General features: G+C 41.3%; 1 protein-coding gene across 1 annotated transcript; it reads right to left on the bottom strand.

Moving 5' to 3' along the window:
* Positions 1-12,917: 12,917 nt before the first annotated feature.
* LOC111999243 (uncharacterized) lies at positions 12,918-14,222 on the bottom strand. Its single transcript, XM_065771248.1, is given in 5 exon segments — positions 12,918-13,007; positions 13,106-13,240; positions 13,336-13,574; positions 13,577-13,715; positions 14,036-14,222. Coding segments are annotated over 4 exon segments (552 nt in total). The 5' UTR covers positions 13,683-13,715; positions 14,036-14,222; the 3' UTR covers positions 12,918-12,935.
* Between the last annotated feature and the right edge of the window lie 732 nt (positions 14,223-14,954).

Genomic DNA, 14,954 nt, shown 5'->3' with positions numbered 1-14,954 from the left:
GTGTGGTTCAGCAAAATACCTCCTAACACAGTGACATCCCTTGAAGAGTTAAGCAAGTTGTTCGTTAATAATTTTATTGGAGGGTAGAGGCACAAACGTTCTTCGTCTAGCTTGCTAACCATAGAGCAAGGGGAGAATGAAAGTTTGCGGTCCTTCATCACGCGGTTCAACAAGGATGCCTTGGCGGTGGACGAGGTGGATGATAAGCTCCTTCTGGCGGCATTCTATAATGGGGTTCATTCCGATTTGTTTACCCACAAGTTATATGAACAGGTGCCTCAGACCATGGCTGAACTAGTTCATTCAGCCCAGAACTTTATGAATGCGGAGGATGCTATCATAGCCAAGAAGAGGAAGAGAGTTGAGAAGGTCGAAGCCAACCCAATGCGTTAGTCGGAACAAGGCCCTCGTCCTAAGAAGGGACGAACAGAAGATAAGAAGGATCGAGAGAAAAAAGCAGGTCTTTCAGCGTAGAATCAACAGTACACCCCTTTGAACGTGCCACTCGAGCAAGTCCTTATGCAAATTAAAGACGAGCCTTCCTTGAAGTGGCCAGAGAAGATGAAGGGAGATCCCAACAAGCGCAATAGGAATAAGTATTATCGCTTTCACAGAGATCATGGGCATGATACGGACGAATGCTTTGATTTGAAGCAGCAGATTAAGAATCTTATTAGGCAAGGGAAGCTGAGAAATTTCCTTGGATGAGACCACAAGGACGAGAAATTGAAAGGGAAGGTAGAGGAATCATCACGACCACCGCTCGGAGAAATAAGAATTATCCTAGGGGGAAGCTCTACAGGACAGTTATCCAAGTCAAAGAAAGCATACTTGAAAGCAGTGTAGAACGTTCAACTCTCTGGACGATCACCGAACGCAAGGACTACGGACGAGCAAGCGATCACCTTCACGGACGAGGATGCAGAGAGAATTCATCACCCTCATGACGATGCTATTGTCATCGTCCTCCTTATTGCTGACTACAAGACTAGAAGGGTGTTGATAGACAACGGAAGTTCGGCTGATATTTTGTATTATCCAGCTTTTCAGCAGATGAGGTTAGGACGAGACCGGCTTCGACAAGCGAGCTCACCCCTAGTAGGTTTTGGTGGAATGAAGGTACAATCTGTGGGCAGTATTTCATTACCAGTGATAGTGAGGGCATTCCCGCAGCAAGTTACCAAGGAGGTGAACTTCCTTGTGGTAGATTGTTTATCCTCCTACAATGCAATAATTGGAAGGCCGACTCTAAACAGTTGGAAGGCTGTAACATCCACTTATCACCTGTCAGTTAAGTTTCCAACAGAGCAAGGAGTAGGACAAGTGCATGGAGACCAACTAGCAGCAAGAGAGTGTTACTTAGCAATGTTGGCCATGGACGAACAAATCCAGGCCATGAATATCGAAGAAAAGAGAGTCGTGGCAGAACCTGCTGAAGTGTTAGAAGATGTTTCTTTAGACGGGACAAACCCGGAGAGGTGCACCAGAATTGGGGCAGATCTAGAAGAAAAAAATTAAGGATGACCTCGTTCAGCTTTTGAGGAAAAACACTGATGTATTTGCTTGGACTCATGAGGATATGCCGGGTATAGATCCTAGTGTCATCACTCACTGTCTAAACGTATGCCCTTCCTCAAAGCCAGTTCGACAAAAGAAAAGGTTGTTTGCCTCGGAGAGAGATGATGCTATTAGAGACGAGGTTCAGAAGTTGATGTCGGCAAAATTTATAAGGGAAGTATACTATCCAGATTGGTTGGCCAATGTGATAATGGTCAAAAAGGCGAACGGCAAATGAAGGATGTGTGTAGATTTTACTGATCTTAACAAAGCCTGTCCCAAGGATAGTTATCCATTGCTGCGCATTGACCAACTGGTGGATTCTACCGTAGGCCATAGATTACTTAGCTTTATGGATGCTTTTTCAGGATACAACCAAATAAGGATGAATGAGGTCGACCAGGAGAAGACATCTTTCGTCACTAGTCAGGGATTGTTCTGTTATAAAGTAATGCCCTTCGGTTTGAAAAATGCTGAAGCGACATACCAACAACTAGTTAACCATATGTTTCGTCCACAGGTCGAGCAGAATGTTGAAGTTTATGTGGATGACATGCTGGTGAAAACTCAGGACGAGGGAAGGCATCTAGACGACCTGCAGGAGACGTTTAACACACTAAGGCGGTATCACATGAAGTTGAACCCTAGTAAATGTGCTTTTGGAGTGTCGTCAGGGAAATTCCTTGGTTTCATGGTTTCACACAGAGGGATAGAGGCAAACCCGAAAAAGATAAAAGCAATTCTAGATATGAAGCCTCCACAGAGTATCAAAGAAGTCCAGTCTCTTACCGGATGAGTTACTGCCCTTAACAGGTTTGTTTCTAAAGCTACTGACAAGTGCTTACCATTTTTCAAGGTTCTAAAGAAAGCATTTGAGTGGACGGACGAGTGCCAGAGAGCCTTCCAAGACTTAAAAATGTACCTCGTTACGGCCCCGTTGCTGAGTCTATCCGTGACAGGAGAAGAGCTGTTTTTATACCTGGCAGTAACCCCGCATGCCGTGAGTTCGGCGTTGATAAGAGAGGAAGGGAAAGTACAGAAGTCAGTGTATTATACGAGCAAAGCACTGAGGGGAGCGGAAGGACGATATCCCCTAATGGAGAAGTTGGCTTTCACACTAATAACAGCCTCTAGAAAACTAAGGCATTACTTCCAGGCTCATGTCATCAACGTCATGACAGATCACCCACTCAAGAAAGTAATGAACAAATTAGAGGCTGTAGGACGATTGATTCAATGGGCTGTCGAGTTCAGTGAATTCGATATAAAGTACCAACCTAGACATTCTATAAAAGCTCAAGTACTGGTAGAATTCATTGCAGAGTTCACCCCAAGTTATGACGATGTAAGTAAGATGGAAGGCAACCAGAAATGGATCGTCCATGTAGATGGATCGTCTACGCAGCACGCCGGAGGAGTAGGTGTGGTTTTGCAATCTCCAGAAGGGGATAAACTGAAACACAAAGTTCGCTTGCAGTACCAAGCAACCAATAATGAAGTTGAGTATGAAGCTCTTTTCAAAGGGCTGGAATTGGCCAAGTCCGTAGAAGCTAAGTCAATACTCGTTTTGGAAGATTCTCAGCTAATCATGGGCCAGGTGAATGGGGTGTATGAGGCTAAGGAAGAATGAATGAGGAAGTACCTTAGCAGGATTATGCGACTTATGAAAAAATTTGAGGAAACTAACTTCGTTCAAATCCCAAGGGAGGAGAACATGGAAGCAGATACCTTAGCGAAAGAAGCTTCGGCGAGTGAAGACGTTGACAAGTTTGATGAGATTCAGTACATGCTGAGTATAGACATCCCAGAAGTGCAATAGGTGCAGAGCAAAGGAAATTGGATGGCTCCTATTGTATCATACTTAAAAGAGGAACGACTTCTAGAAGAAAAAGACGAAGCAAGAAAGCTGAGGGTAAGGTTAGCCAGGTACGTTCTTATGGACGAGGTTCTGTACAAAAGAGGCTTTTCCCAACCTTATATCTGGTGTCTGGCTCCAGACGAAGCGAACTATATACTCAGAGAAATTCATGAGGGAGCGTGTGGCAATCATTCAGGAGCCAGATCACTCGTCCACAAGGTCGTCCGTGCAGGATATTACTAGTCAAATATGAAAGCTGATGCTAAGGCCTATGTCAAGGTCTGCAATCAATGCCAACGGTTCAGTAACGTCCCCAGACAACCATCAGAGCACCTAACCCCAATGACGGCCCCATGGCCCTTCGCGTAATGGGGACTAGACATCTTGGGTCCTTTTCCAATAGGTGTAAGGCAAATGAGGTTTCTTGTGGTTGGTATCGATTATTTCACCAAGTGGGTAGAAGCAGAACATTTAGCTAATATCACACAACAAAATGTCAAGATCTTTGTGTGGAAGAATATTGTGTGCAGGTTTGGCGTGCCCAGGGTGCTGGTATCCGATAACGAACGACAATTTGACAATGCACTTTTCAGAGATTTTTGCATACACTTTGGGATTCAGAATCACTACTCCTCACCCGCCCACCCACAACCAAATGGACAAGCTGAAGTTGCAAACCGATCCTTATTAAAATTAATCAAGACTCGGCTTGAGGGAGCAAAGGGAGTATGGCTAGACGAAGTACCAAGTGTTCTGTGGGCATATAGGACGACAGTGAGAACTCCTACAGGAGAAACTCCTTTCAAGCTAGCCTATGGGACTGAAGCATTCATACCTGCAGAAGTGCACATGGCCAATCATAGGGTGGCAGCCTATCAGGACAAAGATAACGAGGAGCAACTCCGTTTGAACCTCGATCTAATAGACGAGGTGAGGATGGACGCTGAACAGAGGATGGCAAGATACAAAAACCTTATGGCTAGGCAATATGATGCAATGGTAAAGCCAAGGTGGTTTGACATAGGCGACCTCGTCCTGAAAATGGTCTCCTTAGCCACAAAGCACCCAGCTCATGGGAAGTTGGGACCTAATTGGGAAGGCCCCTACAGAGTTGTCAACTGCAAGAGACAAGGATCCTATTACTTGGAGGCCTTAGACGGAAGGAAGTTGGAGCATCCTTGGAATATTGAGCACCTGAGGAGGTACTACCAGTAAAATGCCAACCTAGATGAACATAATTCTGGACGAGTCTGGAGGCTGTCTATCTACATAAAAGACTTGTTTATTTACATTTGTCTTATTATTATGTTGAGCTAAAGACAAAATTATGGTTTGGCTTGTATTTGTTTTTCTTTAAAGGTAGGCATTAGTTTCTTAAGAACATGCCTCGTCTATGAACAATAGCTATGTTGTGAACAATATTTGTGGAATGTACATAATGTTGTGTGAAACTATGATTTCAGTACCACTTTTTGTTCATATTGACTTGAAAAAAGCTAAAAAGCTCAAAACAAGAAAATTCTCTGGACGCGGAGATGTAATCTCAAGGTTTCCTAGAAAGTGAAATCGAGGCATGCTTGTCCAAAGCAAAGGACGAGATGAAGCCCATGCCTAAGATCAAATTACAAACAAGTCCAAGGCATGCTCGTCCATAAAATGGGCAAAGTAAAACATAATACCTAATCATACCATGGATGAGGAAAAGCATGGACGTTTTGAACTGGTTAAGTCACCTGTAAAAAAAAAAAAATGTCCACAGACGAGCAAAATGCATAGACAAGTCTGAGGACGAGCAAAATGCATAGACAAGTCTGAGGACGAGCAAAATGCATAGACAAGTCTGAGGACGAGCAGAATGCAAAGACAAGTCTAAGGACGAGCATAATGCAAAGACAAGTCTAAGGACAAGTAATGCTCTTGCCATTTCACATGGACCAATCACACAAGTGAAATTCCAACAAAAATGGTTAAAGTATATATGTGAAACGTAGACGAGCAAAACAAGGAATTGTATATAAAAATAAGGCGAAAAGCAGTTTTTAGTCCCTACATTTTCAGGCGATTCCCATTTTAGTCCCTAAATTTTATTTTTACCGCTTTTAGTCCCTATCCTTAAAAACGTTTCTCGTTTTGGTCCCCGCCGTTACATCAGAAACGAAAATTGCACAGCTAGCAAACGGCATGTACTGTTGGCCTGACGTGACCATTAAAATAATAATAAAAAATGCCATGTCAGTATTTAAAATAAAAAATTAATTTATTAATTTTAACTAAATAAAAAAAATTAAAAACAGAATTAAAAACTAAAAATGACATAAATTGAAATTTAAGTGGATCTTAAACAAGAACACAAACTCAAATCTAAGAACACAAACCCAGAAAAAATCACAGTGACCAAACCCACCAATAAATAACAAATCGATAATGAAATTTAAAAAAAAAAAACAAAAGGTGTTCCACTTCGAGCCTCTCTCACCCATTAATTAAACTCTTTACTTATCAAAAAAAAAAAATCACAAACCCAGATCTGTTTTTAGTTTTTTTAGCAAAAGGTGTTCGACTTCTCGAGTGTTCCACGTAAATCACAACACCTAGATCTAAAGTAGTGTCGATCCCGGTCCAATTTGTCAGGTCGGGGCGGGGTGTAGTCTGACTCGTCGACGTTGAAGATGTGTTACGAGGGTTTCTGGTGAGGAAGAGCGTGAAGAAGATCGCGGCGATCAGGAGAGAAGTCGATGAGGTGGAGAGGCGGATCTCGAGGGAGGAGGCACTGGAATCAATGAAGAAGAACCCGAAGGAGAGGTTGAGGGTGAACGAGACGCTGATGAGCTTGCTCTTCAGGTTGGATTCGGTGAGAGGCGTCGATTCGGGGTTAGGGATTGCGAGTGTGATCAAGAGGGCGATCGCGTTGCAGGAGTTTTTGGACTCCATTGTTGCTGATGGACAAACCTTAACCCTAGGAGGTGAGGTTGATGAAGTTTCCGATTCCTTTGAAATCGGGGAAATTTCTGAGTCTGAGGTTGAAGGTAAAGTCTCTGAGGTTGAGGTTGAAATTTTTGGTGCTAATTGAGCTAAATTTGTATTTGAGCTAAATTTTTTGGGTTTATTTTGTGTTTGTTTCCTAGGAAAATATAGGTTTATGGGTTTGTTGGAGATTGGATTGTTTACTGGGTTTATGGGTTTGATTTGCTGGAGAATTCAATGTCGTATGGTTGATTAGTTATTCAATTATGGACTTTGTGAAAATCATGTGGATTAGTGATTTGCTGGAGAATTCGGTGTTGAATGGTTGTTGTTGTTGTTGTTGTTGTTTTTTTTTTTTTTTTTTTTTTTTTAAATTTCTGGGTTTGTGTTCTTGGATATGGGTTTGTGTTCTTGTAATTATTGTTCAAGACACACACTTAGATTTCAATTTATGTAATTTTTAGTTTTTAATTCTGTTTTTAATTTTTTTATTTAGTTAAAATTAATAAATAAAATTTTTTAATTTAAATACTGACGTGGCATTTTTTATTATTATTTTAATGGCCACGTCAGGCCAACAATGCATGCCGTTTGCCAGCTGTGCAATTTCCGTTTCTGATGTAACGGCAGGGACCAAAACGAGAAACGTTTTTAAGGATAGGGACTAAAAGCGGTAAAAATAAAATTTAGGGATTAAAATGAGAATCGCCTGAAAATGTAGGGACTAAAAAGTGCTTTTCACCTAAAAAGAAATACTCTCGTCCATGCATATATAAGAGAAACAGCATTCATTCAATTGTTTCAAGTGCAGACGAGACACATCCAAACACCCTTGCAAAACTAAACTATTTTATCAAAATTCGTCCTTCAACATGGACGAGCTAAAATGTACTTGAATTACATATATATATATATATATATAAAAAGAGGTGATGAAGACATAAACATCAAGATATTTTTTAAGCTGAGGCATCTATGTTAGGGTCGTCCTGAGGTTAGGTCGTGGCATCGTTCTCTATATTGGCGTCCTCAGAGTCGAGGTGAAGGAGAGAGCTAGTGGTGGTAGCATTCAAATTGAGTACAATGGAGCTGAAGTCCACATCAGGAAACTTTTCAACAGCGTCCATCCTAAAATCTTTAAACCCTGCTGCATAGTTAGTATCCAAAGCATCAGTATATTGTTTAGATGTTTTGAATTCAGCCACTGCATCTTTCTTAACCTTGGAGAGGAGAATGCTGTGCTCGTCGCTCTTTTTTTGCAAGTCTTCAAGACGAGCATCTTTTTTCGCAGCACTAGCCTTCAAATCCTCAACCAAAGCTTTCAGATCTCTCACCTCGTTCGTTGTCTTAGCAGCCACCTCAGCCCATTGTTTAGTTTCTTCCTTCAACTCCTGTATCCTCGTCTCTAACAAGATCCTCATCTTGTCCAATCCTGTGGCCTGTTGGACGTTGCTATAAACTTGGACATGCCCTATAAAAGTCAACAACAAATAAAAGTTAAAAAAAAAAAAAAAAAAAAAAGAAGGGAAATGAACATTTGGTCAAGACGAAGATAAATGTTGCCTTGAAAAGGTCATGGACACCAGAGTGTTCAAAGTCCTTGAGGGACATGTCGTAACAGACGTTTATATCCTCGTCCGAAACAACGTTCTTGAAACGTTCCTAGGCCAGGTCTTCGTTTTCAATAATATTTGAAGGGGCCTTTTGGGACGGTTGAGACGAGGTTGACACAGTTTTGGACAGTGGGGTCTTGGACAGGGTGGACTCAATAGGAGTGGACGAGTCAATATTAAAGACTTTGGCTGGCTGATGGGACGACGGAGTAGGCTTGACTACTTGGGACGAGCCATGATTGACCTTCTTGCCACGTCTGCTAGGGAGGTTTTCCAAATCCAAGTTTTTGGATATGGTCTTCCTCTTATCTCCAGCTACAGGACGAGCTTAACAATCAGGCTCAAGACGAGTCCCCTCAGCACTTACCTCCTCTTCCTTATTGCCTCTCATGGTTGCCATTCCTATAAAGAGACGAAGAGAGTTCACTTCAACACACAGGAAAATGAAAATAAAAGATACAAGGAATGTTGAAATTTAAAACTTACTTTTTCTTACAGTAATCTCGTGTGCAAGTGCTGTGTTAGATGGATTAGGGCCTAACCCCCACTTGGCTAGTCGTCTGAGATTGACCAAGGAATGGAAATCCCTGTCTGTGTGTAGACGAACCCTGTGGATGCGGTCACGGTGCAACTTGCTCAAGGCAGGTCGTCCAACGGCTGCAATGAAATAAATTGAAGTTAAATAATGATAATAATAAATAAATAAAAAAAAGAGAGAGAAGAGGGGGAAAGCTAAGGGACTTACCCTCAGGACGAAGATTCCCTAGGTCCCCGGTAAAACGACCAAAGGTATCCCGGCCAACGTCTATAGGATTTCCAGCCCAAAACCTAGAGACGAAGAAAAACTTCGTCTTCCATTTTCTGTCAGACGAGGCCAAGGATTTCACCAATCTACAATCTTTACCTCTGGCTGTGAATTGATAAAAGCCAGGAGATTGATGAATCTTTGAGGGTTTATAGCAGTAGAGGAACTCGTCCACAGTAATAGGACGGTCCCCTCCAAACACTTCCCTCTACAAAATTTGCATAGAGATAATTAATCTCCATGCATTTGGGTTGAATTGACGCACTCCTAAACCTAACCTAACTAATAGCTCTCTGGTAAAAGCATTTAAAGGAAACCTAAGACCTCCAAGAAGGTAGGCTTCATATACACCTATCCCAAAATGGGGATTACAACACCACTCTCCACGGACGGGTAATCTAGGATTAAACTCGTCTGGAATTTGGTACCATTCCCTAAGGTTATTTAATCTTTTCTCGCCCGTCTTGGAAGGAATATCTACAGCACAATTATATACAATTATCTCCGTCTCGTCTAAAGGACTAAACAGAGGGATGGAAGACAAAGTGCCTACCTGGGACCCTAAAGTTTTTCTAAGTTATTTTTGTACTACTTCTAAGGGAAGCCCAGGGACCCCTGAGACATACTCCTCGTCAGTAGTGTTTCCCCTACTATTACTACTGGTATCACTAGAGTTATCACTACTCTCGTCGTAATACTCGTCTATAGCTTTTTCTGTACTATCGCTAGACGAGGAGATGGTTATTTCTGACATTTTCTGAAAAGAAAATTTTGAAAACCTAAAAGACGAGAAGAGAGGGAATACTTGGCTCTAGAACGAACTGAAACTATGGACGCGAGGAAACTCTTAGACGAGGCTCTAGACGATGAATGTCAAGGAAGGAAAATCTCAGAAGTGTGGAGGGTAGTGGAGGCATTCTACTATTTATAGATGGCTGACCTAAGCACATGAAACGACGCAATCAACCAAATGATGACACGTGGTCTTCATCTCGAAAAAATGAATCGACGAAAATTTTAGGGGTGTGTCGGTTCGGTTTCGGTTGGTTTTCTAAGTGTTGGCCAACTGAAACCGAAATTTTCGGTTTGTAAAATTCTCAACCGAAACCGACCGAAGTAATTGGAAATCAATCGGTTTCGGTTGGATTTCAGTTTCGGTCGGTTTCGGTGGGTTTATTCGGTTTCCTTAGTAGGTAGAATTTTGTTTTGGGGAAGCTTTCCCAATAGCCTAATTGGCTAAGGACCATTTGGGCGCATCTACCATCACATTGATAACATTGCAAATATCCAGGTAAGAAAAAGGAGCTTTTTCAAAAGTCACATTTTTCTTTGATATCTTTCAACGGACAAAAAGAAAATCATATAAATATAGGAAAGAAAAAATTAACAAACCCAGAAAACTCACTGTCAATGACATTTATTTTCTAAGAAAGCAAAAAAAGAAAAAAATATTAACAAACCCAGAAACCCAGAAAATATTAACAAACCCAAAAAAAATTAACAAACCCAGAAAAAATTAACAAACCCAGAAAACCCCTTCGCTTTCCCACGTTTTCTCACCACCCAAACACCAAGCACCAAGCAAAGTAGCAAACCCAAAACCAAAAAAAAAAAAGAGAACGGCAAAGAAGCGTACCGACAGCGTGATGGAGAGAGAGAGAGAAACGGAGGCTGTTGAAGACTTGAAGTGAACGGCGGCTTGATGGAGAGAGAGAAACGGCGGCGTGATGGAGAGAGAGAGAAACGGAGGCTGTTGAAGACTTGAAGTGAACGACTGACTGGAGAGGGAAAGGGGAGAAGAGAACGGCTGTTGAAGACTTGAAGTGAGAGACTGAAAATATGATTAATAGGGTTATAAAGCAAACCCCAAAACGAAGTAGTTTTGGTTATAAGGAGAGGAAAAATAAAAAGGCTATTACTAAGGGTCGAACCTGGGCTGAATGGAGACATGCGCGTGTCCTTACCGCTAGTATACTAGAAACTTTGTAGAAATAATTTGTACAAATTACTATTTAATATATTTCGGTTCGGTTCGGTCTGTTCGGTGTATTAGAATTTGCCACCGAAAACCGAACCAAAATTTTTGCATCGGTTCGGTTGGTTTGAAACGGTTTTTTCGGTTCGTCGGTTTTTTGCACACCCCTAGACGAAATGGACCACCATTTAAGTTGTAACACGTGGCATCTCTGATTGTTGAAAGAAGCTCGTCCGTCCAGAGAATTAAATTACTATATTTTCTTGGACGACCCATGGACGAGGGGGCAACTGATGGTGTAAGGAAAGTGCTTAGCTGATTTCTCGTCCATATGGCCGTCCATGACAACGTACAAAGTAGAGAATGAGTGGCTCTTATGCTCGTCCCTCTCTTACCGTCCTTTTCCACTCTTCCTTCCTTCACTCTTCCAATGGGGGATGTACTAGCAGCGAACCTCGTCCGTCCTTAATGATGGACGGACGAGGTTTACCAAGAGTCATGGCACTCTTCCAAAAGCCAAGAGTCACGTTGTTGCGAACCAAGCCTTCTGTTAATTGTTGAACACAAAATCCGATGAGGTAACTTCCATGACAGTTATGGAAGTTACCTTTGAATCCTCCAAACTCTACAACGATATGAAAAATAACTGTCAGGCTAACACAATATAAAGACCCTTCTACGCAGAGGTATGAGGATACTTTTTATTTCTGGAGAAAAATTGGTGCAGTCTTTGAAGTGCTTTCTTTTCTACTTCAATCCACTAACTTTACCATCGGAGGATTCAAGACCGGCCTCCACCGGTCTTCTCTGATCTTCTTTGGTTTTTCAGGACTCACCCTTTAAGATCATCAACACCCGAAGACCTTTTAGCCCACTGATTTCCAAGGACTCATCAAATGCCATGGTGAACAAACAAACAAAATAGCCTTCTTTGTCTGGTGATGGGAAGTGGCGCAGTCAGCACGAATAAGTAGTGGTGGCTAGGCAGCTAACAAACAGTGGGGGTTGGCAAGGACACCCAAACCAGACAAAGGTAGTTAAATGCTAAAATGGTAAAAATCAGTCACAGCAGGCGGTATATAAAGAACCCTTGTCATGTGTAGTAAGGGGGATCACCATCACGGCAATAGTAATCACTAAGAGAGAATCACAACATTACTAGATAGGTAAGCACTGAGAAAAGAAAAGGGAAGGAAAACAGAATTAGAAACAACAAATAAAACAGAATGCATAAAACGGCAAGCATGCACTGATAGGCTAATTCCTTCTCTCCCTCTACAAGCCTACTCTTTGTTAGAGACAAAAGGATTCTTTTGAGCACAAGCCATTCAGGTCCGTTCCCTCAGAATGGGTAATTTCCATGGCAGGATTATCCTATGAAGTTACCCATGTTGAGGAAATGGTTTACTCATTGGCCTTAGTCCCATGACAGGACTAGATGCGGCAAACTAATTGTCTTCCTTCTTTTATCAATTGTTGCTATCATCTTTTCTCTTGTCCCTACTATTGCATTCATAATGTGTTCTTTTCCCTTGCTTTAATTAGAGGTTTCTTACTTATTTCTAGTCTGACTTTGTTTAATTATTTGCTTTTTTTAATAAAATTTTGCTTACACTTTTTCTTAAAAAAAAAAAAAAAAAAAAAAAAAAAGCGCGCATCTGTGAGAGAGAGAGAAACAGTGAAAGAAGTTCACAAAAAAAAAAAGTATTGTCATGCCCTTCCCTTCCCCTTGAAGGCAAAAATTATTAAAAACAAAAACAAAAAAGGATTGTCATGGTTCACTGAAGTGGTTCTCATAGACTGGTATAATGACTCAGTGCAGGCATCTAAGGACCAGTTAGCCACAATTGAAGAAACATGAGCAGAAATTGGATCCTTTCTGTGGCCAGTTGATTACAAATTTACAAAGGATAAACACTCATATATACCCACCGGTAGCCCCAAGACACTGGTCTCTAACTAGAAAAAGTAAATGCTTGAGCTGGAGAAGCTTCCAGTCAAGCAGGCAAGACAAAGTCACACACACGACAAAGTGTTGGAACACACACATTTTCACAATATAAAAACGAGGTCAACAAATCCAAACAGAAATGTGACAACACAGGCTGTTGCGCTTAATAAGAAACAAAACTAATCTTACTTACATACAATAGAGAAGATCAATCATACCTTTTCCACAGCCGTGCGCTGCAAGGCCTCGAGCATGGCATCTACACTCACAGTGGCGTGTCTCGACTGCAAAAGAAGAAGCGTATTGGTATCAGTATCAATCACACTGACTTACTTTGGATTCAATTCAAATTATCTCACAACATGTCTAAAACATTTAATACCCTCATAGATTTCATCTCGTCCAGCGCGGCAATGATGTCCATCTCTCTTTTGGAATCCAAGGTTCTGTTCTCTAAAGATTTCATAGCATCTCCCATCTCTTCAGCTTCCCTCTGCTGTTTATTTGTTTCCGCTACCTGAACAATTAACATATATTTATTAGTCACAATGTACAGAAGCACACAAGAAGGCTAGATTTATTATTATTACTATTATATTATTATTATTCTACCTCATCCTCTTCGCGCCAAGGTTCGAAATTTCTGGTAGCACCAGACTCGACAATGTAGTCGGAATTTTGGGGGTCGGTCTTGATGGTGAGTTCAGCAGAGCATCTGGTACATTTGAAGTAGAAGCGGAACCTTTGAATGCCCAAATAAGTGTCGCCAATAACGTCCTCTTTGCGGGAATTGAACTTGGTGCCCTTGTAGATGTAGTTGCCACAAGTGTTGCACCGAATGCTCATTGGAGCATCATCCGGACCTTTATCTGCTCATTCTTTGGCCGCCGTGCCCTCGGTAGCTTCGCCGGGTCGAAGTCCGGCGGGTAGTATTTGTTTAGCACCTTCCTCTCTCCCATCCTTCCCCTTCAACTCCTTCAATAATTGCTAGTCTAATGACGAAAACAAAAGCAGATTTTCAAAATTCAACACATAATATAATTGTAATGCCTAATATTATTAAAACTTAGGAAACACTCAATTTTGTCAGCAAACAAAAACAAAACAAAACGGCTTATTTTTACCATTCAGCATCCGATACCCAAATATCACAATTTAAAACCATAAAAATAAAGAGTTCAACATCAAGCACTTAATTAAACTCAAGAAAGCACGGACACGGACACGGCAATTTGCCTGCCGCACCCGTGTCGAACGAGGCCGGGACACGGCGAGGACAGGGGGAAAAAAAATAAGAAGTAGAAACCCTAACCTGAAACGCTGCGTTTTGAGAGTATCCCTGCACCCAAAATCAGTTTCCTCTCTCTCGCTCTCTCTCTCTCAATCTCTCCTTCTCTTAGTCTCACTCTCTCACGCCGATCTTTTTTCCTTCTTCTTCTTCTGTGGGAGAGCTAATCAGCCGATCTTCTTCCCCCAACTTCTTTATCTTCTTTTAAATATGCCCTTATATATTTTGCAGTTTTTCCTTTATGCCCCCCACTTGGGATTTTTTTTTTTTTTTAAGGAAACAGTAACGGTTTTTTTTTTTTTTTTTTTTTTTTTTTTAAAAAAAGTGTAAGCAAAATTTTATTAAAAAAAGCAAATAATTAAACAAAGTCAGACTAGAAATAAGTAAGAAACCTCTAATTAAAGCAAGGGAAAAGAACACATTATGAATGCAATAGTAGGGACAAGAGAAAAGATGATAGCAACAATTGATAAAAGAAGGAAGACAATTAGTTTGCCGCATCTAGTCCTGTCATGGGACTAAGGCCAATGAGTAAACCATTTCCTCAACATGGGTAACTTCATAGGATAATCCTGCCATGGAAATTACCCATTCTGAGGGAACGGACCTGAATGGCTTGTGCTCAAAAGAATCCTTTTGTCTCTAACAAAGAGTAGGCTTGTAGAGGGAGAGAAGGAATTAGCCTATCAGTGCATGCTTGCCGTTTTATGCATTCTGTTTTATTTGTTGTTTCTAATTCTGTTTTCCTTCCCTTTTCTTTTCTCAGTGCTTACCTATCTAGTAATGTTGTGATTCTCTCTTAGTGATTACTATTGCCGTGATGGTGATCCCCCTTACTACACATGACAAGGGTTCTTTATATACCGCCTGCTGTGACTGATTTTTACCATTTTAGCATTTAACTACCTTTGTCTGGTTTGGGTGTCCTTGCCAACCCCCACTG

This window comes from Quercus suber, unplaced genomic scaffold (genome assembly GCF_002906115.3).
Source record: "Quercus suber isolate HL8 unplaced genomic scaffold, Cork oak 2.0 scaffold_4, whole genome shotgun sequence".
NCBI lineage: Eukaryota > Viridiplantae > Streptophyta > Magnoliopsida > Fagales > Fagaceae > Quercus > Quercus suber.
This window is presented reverse-complemented; position numbering and strand designations above follow the sequence as displayed.